General features: G+C 37.9%; 1 protein-coding gene across 2 annotated transcripts in view; it reads right to left on the bottom strand.

Moving 5' to 3' along the window:
• Positions 1-6,513, bottom strand: part of TAF5 (TAF5 RNA polymerase II, TATA box binding protein (TBP)-associated factor, 100kDa) — a 23,712-nt gene continuing 17,199 nt past the window's right edge. Inside the window, exons 9-11 of one of the 2 annotated variants that reach the window (XM_006831308.1) lie at positions 2,120-2,297; positions 1,750-1,927; positions 1-1,048 (exon numbers count right to left, since the gene is read on the bottom strand). In XM_006831308.1, coding sequence (XP_006831371.1) covers positions 831-1,048; positions 1,750-1,927; positions 2,120-2,297 — 574 coding nt within the window. In that variant the 3' untranslated portion in view covers positions 1-830. The remainder of the gene's footprint in view (positions 1,049-1,749; positions 1,928-2,119; positions 2,298-6,513) is intronic. The other variant, XM_006831309.1, reaches the window with a different exon arrangement.

The raw sequence follows: 6,513 nt of genomic DNA, 5'->3' as shown, positions 1-6,513 counted from the left end.
TTATGAACCTGGAAAAGCTGGTTGTCTTTATTTACAAGATATCAAAAATATAAAAACTGTACAAAATGAAACAAAGGCAAAAAACTGGCAGTGACTTGGTCTAAATCTTTTAGTTTACCAAAGCAAGGCTCAGTACTAGAGGTAAGCAACTGAAATGTCTGTCTGACTTCAAGTGTACTAGGTTGTATGTATCTGTTAGCTGAAGTAGAACATGGAAACCTGGTTTATAGAGCATTTTGGTATACTTAATACCAACAGGTGTGAATTTAGATGTCAGTAGATAGTTGTACGTCATCTAGCTCTTAGAAGAAAATGTAGTTCACACTACCCAGTTGTACATCCTGCTAACCGTGGTCCAAGACAAAAATGTTAAAGGATCTACTTTAACAGTACCTGAGTGCCGTACAGTAACTACATTTTACAGCAGAAACATACATGCTCATAGAACTCTTCAGCTAGGATTTAAGATGGTATTAAATTACTGTTTGAATCTTTTGAAGGATGAATTGAAATCAACTGATTTTTTTTTTTCTCCAAACATAATAAATTAAAGTAGCATTTGAACAGAATATGCATAGTTTCCACACAATCCAAAGCACCATAAATGTCCCCTCCACGAACATAATACCTCCTATTCAGCTAACGGAAATTAGTTCAATGTGGTTGCTATAGAAATGTGGAACTGTCCTGTTCAGATGTTCCAAGCAGCATACTTCCAGATCCATAAAGACAAAACATTCTCTGTAGCTTCAATATTCATCACTGAGGTATTTGCTTTTAGTCTCCCTTTCTCCAGCAGTAGCTTCTAAAAAGTCTGTAGTACCAATGGTTTATTGTGGACTATAAGCTCCTGCAGCTAGAACCAAGTTTCTTCTAGTAAAATGGAGGTGTACAACCGGTGTTGATTTGGTCATATATGTTCCCAACAACAACTCCTGTGAATTCTCAGGTAAATTTATATGCCCAGTAGCTGTAGTAAAGTCATCAGTTTCTAAATCTTCAAATGCTTTGATAGCATCCCACAACCGGACCGTATTGTCCATTGAACCTAAGGGGCAGTTGAGAAAAACCACTTAGTAGCATTCATCACATTGGATTTTGACATTTTATCTAACACACTGTGTTAAATGTTACTGTATGTATCTGGTGAAAAAAACCTAAATTTGGTAACTATTCCTTCTAAAGAAATATGCCACGCCATAGTTTAACACGAGCAGTCAATAGAATGGATGACAACTAAAGGGAATCAAAACTAACCTATTTTCTATCTGTTCAATGTATAGTGACCCCATAGGATAGAATAGAACAGCCCCACAATGGTTCCATATGTTAAGCCCTGGACTGGGAACCACAGGGTCTGTGGTTCAAGCCCACCAGCTACTCCCATGAAAACCCTATACATGGTTGCTATGAGTCGGAACTGACTACAGCACTTAACAGCAACAACAACCTTACAGAAGCAAACAGAAACCTTTCTGGGAGCCAGTGGTGGCCTCAAACCAGCAACCTTTCCATTCGTAGCCAAGTGCTTAACCACTGTGCCACCAGAGCTCCTTAAACCTAAAATGATAGGACTTAAATTTTTCAACTATCAACATCCAGTGTTTTTTGTTTTTTTTTTTTTTTTTCCTTTTTAATTATGGTGAAAATATACAGACCATAACATCAGCCAACATAACTTGTACATTTATAATTGAAGGCCCAGCATATCATTTACCCTTTGACACAAAGCCATTTTTAGTCACTTACCTGAAGCTAAAATTTCACCATCTCTACTAAACCTAAGTGAACAAACTGTCTGTGTGTGGCCTTTTAACTCTCCCACCATCAAGCCATGTCCAATATCCCAAAGGAGAACTCTGCCATCTGTTGCTCCTGTGGCCAGGAATCTCCCATTGGGAGAAAATGTCAAGGAATGAATTGGTCCCTAGAAAGAAAACAAAAAAGTCAATGAAAATAACATAGGATTAAATATATATCAGAAAACAAACAAAGTTAGAATTTTAAAGTTTAATGGTATGAATAGTATCTTGAAAATGTAAGTGCTGCTTGTTAACTTAAAAATAACTTAATCTTGAAAGCATTTATATGTGCTAGAATAATGAAAGGTGCAAGCTACCTTGTGTCCAGTGAAGATTCTTACACAGTTCCCATTCAGAACATCCCAGAGCCGCACAGTTCTGTCTGCAGAGCCCGTTGCAACGTAATTAGAATTTGGATGGAATCTGGTACAGTTTACATCAGCAAGATGTCCAGCAAATATCCTTAAAGGTTGATAATGGTCTGTAGCCCAGAGCCTTTTTCAGAAGTTATTAAAAGCAAAAGATAATAATTAGTAACTGCTGTGTCAAAATTGGATGCAAAACCAAATGTGGAATCATTTTATGTTAGCTCACTAGTTAACTGAGGGGAAGATAAATGATCGAGACTAGCTTTTAGAGTTGATCAAGTAAAAAAAAAAAATACGTGTTTTAAATCCTATATGAACCTTAGAAACGAATTTTCCCTTAGTTTTGGCCATCACATTAATTAGTTTCTAACCTGAGTGACCTTATCCTAAACTTTTAGACAGACTTTCAGGGAAACAAAGGTACTCAACAGTGGTAGTGGAAAATATGGTTAAGCATAGCAGTTGGGGGCAGGGGAGTGTGGTAATAAGATAAAGCAAGGAAGGCTCTGTTAAAGACATAATTGCAGACGTAATATTTCTGTCCTAATTCATTTTCACATATGGGGTTTAAGTGTTGAGTAACTGGGCAGAAGAAGAAAATCAAGAAATCAATAACCTTGTTTTATGTAACTCCTGACTAGTTAACATTCTCAAAAAGTTGGTCCCTGAATAAAGGAAATGAAAATGAGTTTGGAGTTTCAAATTCCCAAAGAGAAAACATTCTGTACATCAAACAGACTCATCTGAAAGATTAGTGTTCTTCAACTATGAATGTGGTGGAGCATTGTTGTTAACGTGCTGTAGAGTAGATTCCTACCCATAGCTGCCCTAGGGTTTCTGAGGAGTGGCTGGTGAGCTTGAACTGCTGACCTTGTGGTTCAAGCCAGCTTTGCAATTCAGCACATTAACCCACAGCACCACACCAGGACTCAGGTGGAGCATACAGAAGGCCAAAATGGTTGAAACCTCTTAAGATATTACTAACCATTTTTCAAAACTTTGTGAATGAGTGAAGGTTTATAGGTCCGATCATTAGTTTTACATTCAAGAAATCATATACTTTGCTTCATTATAATGATCATAATTTCTTCCAACTATGAAAGTTTACAGTATTTACCTCTCTTATTCAGTGTAACTCATATTCTTTCCTATGCCTCCCACTACCTTCATCTTTCTTCTGCTAACCTCCCTCTTGTACAGTACCTGCCCTGTCACCCATGTTAATATGTGTTACTCTCTAGTCCAGGGTATATATGTTATGTATAACATAATTCACATGCCACAGAGAAATAATCAACTTAAAAATTAGCCTTGGTCAAACTCCTAACCACCACCACCACCACTGTGATGGCTGAAAGCTGTGGTTGCCATGGCAGGGCCAGACCACATGATTTCATGGACCTTATACGGTCCACAAGCCAAACGTTTCTCACCCCTGTTCAAGTCCATAAATACTTTTCCTCCTCACACTCACCCCTCTGTACCATAACTATCATAGATTGTTTCTTTTATTAAGAAAACCTTTTAGCTTTTAACAACTTTGGTATCATAATATTATTCTTATGTGATCAACTAATTTCATTTAGCATAATACCCTCCAGGTTCATCAATGTTGTGAGGTGTTTGGCGGATTCATCCATACACTTCAATATTGTGTAGTATTTCAATGTGTGTATATACCAAGTTTTGTTTAACCATTCTTCTGTTGATGGGCGTTAATGCTGTCTCCAATATTCTGATGTGTCTCTTAAGACAGCAAATTGAAAGATTCTGTTTTCTTATCCATTCTGCTCCCTCTGTCTTTGAACTGGTGTGTTTAATCCACTTACATTCAATGTAATTATCAATAGGTATGAATTGATTGCTGTCATTTTGCTGTGTATTTTTTTGTGGTGCTGCTGGATTCTTTCTTCCACATTATTTTCTGCTCCGAGTTCATTTTGTGGGTTTTCTTTCCATTTTCATTTCTGTTGTGTTGATGTTTACTAAATCTTTCTGAGTCTCCTCATTTTTTATTTCGATATGCTGGTGTATTATTTTTCTTCCAGGTTGCCGTGTAATTTATTTTTTCCCTATTTAAAACAGTCTATTTTATCTTGAAAGCTACTTGACTTCCTTGCCATTTGGAAGTTCTGTATTCCCTCTTTTTACTTTGTAGTTGACTTCATTATACATTGATATCTTCAGTTCCCTATTTTCAGTATTGTTAGGTCTGTTTTACACTGTTGTTGTTACATGCCATCGAACCAGTTCTGACTCATAATGACCCTGTATAGGGTTTCTGAGGAGCAGCGGAAGAGCTTGAACCACCAAAACTTATCTTGCTGTCGAGCTCATTAGCCCACAGCACCACACCAGAACTCCTTGTTTTACATTAAATACTTCCATATCTGAATTGAGATCTGTGTAGTGTTGTCATGTATGGTAATCAGTCCAAAGAACATCCATTCACATTTTTATAAAGTTCTATTTATCAGGAAATGTTCTAGTCTTGTCATCATATTTGAAGGACAGGGTTGCTGGGTATATAATTCTTGGTTAGCAGTTTTTTTCTTTCAGAGTTTGTATATGTCTTCCCATTGTTTTCTTAGCCTGCCTGGTTTGTGCTGAGAAATCAGAGCTTATTCTTACCAATTCTCCTTTGGTGGTAACTTTTTGTGTCCCCCAAGCTGCTCTCAGGACTTTTTCCTTGTCGTTGGTTTTGGAAAGTTTGATTATGATGTCTTGGTTATTTTCTTTAGGAATCTATCCTATTTGGGGTTCGTATAGCTTCTCATTTTTCATGTTAGGAAAGTTTTCTTCCAACAACTCTTCTACAATTTTCTCTGCTTTTTATTGTTTCTTCCTGTTCTGGAATTCCAATTACTTGTAAGCTGTTCCTCTTCATGGTGTTCCATGTAACTCTTAAGGCTTTCTTCAGATTTTTTCATTCTCCTTTCTGATTGTTCTTCTAGCATACTAGTATCGAGAGGTTTATTTTCAAGCTCACCAATTCAAACTTCTAGTGCTTCATACCTACTCCATTGCCTTTCATTAAATTGTCCACTTCTGAGATCTTAGTATTACTCTTCTGGATTTCTAATTGCGGGTTTTGTGTTGTTTCAAAATTTACATTTATTTTGTCTGTCAGTTCTTGTAGTGTTTTCCTTAATTCTTCTAAAGTTTTTTCTGTGTATGCCTTACTTTCCTTGATCTTTATGTAAATCCACTGAAGGTACCTAAATATCATTCTGAATTCTTTTTCAGTTAGTTCATTATCTTTTCTTCCTCATAAACGTTTTATCTTGGCCATTTGTTTAAGCCATTCACTCTCATTTTTTCATGTGAGCTAAAATTGTCTGTTGTCACTAGGACATTGTGAAGTTGCTGTATTTGTATTTGATTGATTATTGTATGTTGATAAGTTTTTAGGCTCTCATCAACTGTATCCTATGGATGTAGTTAGACAATGGAAGCGACACACCTTTCTTGTTCACCATTCATGCACCTCAGGTTAGGGTGGGTTTGGCTGGTGATAGTTGCTACCACTGATGATCAAATGGATTAGGAGTGGGTACTGGCTGCTGCCAGGTGGGTGAACCTGCAGAGAGAACTGCTATGGTTGGACTGTATGGGCATGGTTGCTGTCTCCTGTTGGGTGGGAAAGACAAAACCCCTTCCCCCCCTACACACACACACACAAGAAAACAAACCAGAATAAACAAAAAACCTGCAATGAAGAGAGAAAATAATAATAAAATAGACAGTGACCATTAAAAAAGAATAACTATAATCAAGTCAAGTGGTCGGGTCCCCTCAGTACAAACCCCTTTCCAAGGCTAAGACTCAATGGGAATACACACTCTGGTGACCACGTTCTTCACCTTTAAGGGGAAGTGAGGGAAGAACGGCAATGAAGCTGCAAGCTAAGCCCTACAACATTTAATAGACTCCTGTGAACCCAGGTGGAGACCTGGTTGGCCAACAGTGTGGCAAGACCTGGGGAGTCTTGGGCCCAGAGTCAGTGACATAGCCACAGAGGACTAGGGTGGAGAATGAAGCATCCAGCTGATGAGAGTGCATATGCACAAGAACACCCACACTTGCAGATAATACCCACTGGCTTCAATGACTGAATGATCAGAGCTCAACCAGAAGAAGAAAGAAGAGGAACAAAGAGTAATCTGATACAATTTGATGAACTTGACCTACACCTATGGATGCAGCAGCTCAAAAGAGGGAGCAAATCTTTACAGCAAGGATCATTCCCACGCACTCCATACACAGAGTAGACAGGGATGGGTAACTTGGACATTGGCTACCCAAAATTGGTGGGCTACAAAGGCAAGAAGTGACTGGCTTAC

This window comes from Chrysochloris asiatica, unplaced genomic scaffold (genome assembly GCF_000296735.1).
Source record: "Chrysochloris asiatica unplaced genomic scaffold, ChrAsi1.0 scaffold00003, whole genome shotgun sequence".
Classification (NCBI taxonomy): domain Eukaryota; kingdom Metazoa; phylum Chordata; class Mammalia; order Afrosoricida; family Chrysochloridae; genus Chrysochloris; species Chrysochloris asiatica.
Note: the sequence above shows the minus strand (reverse complement) of the source record. Positions and strands in the feature narration are given on the sequence as shown.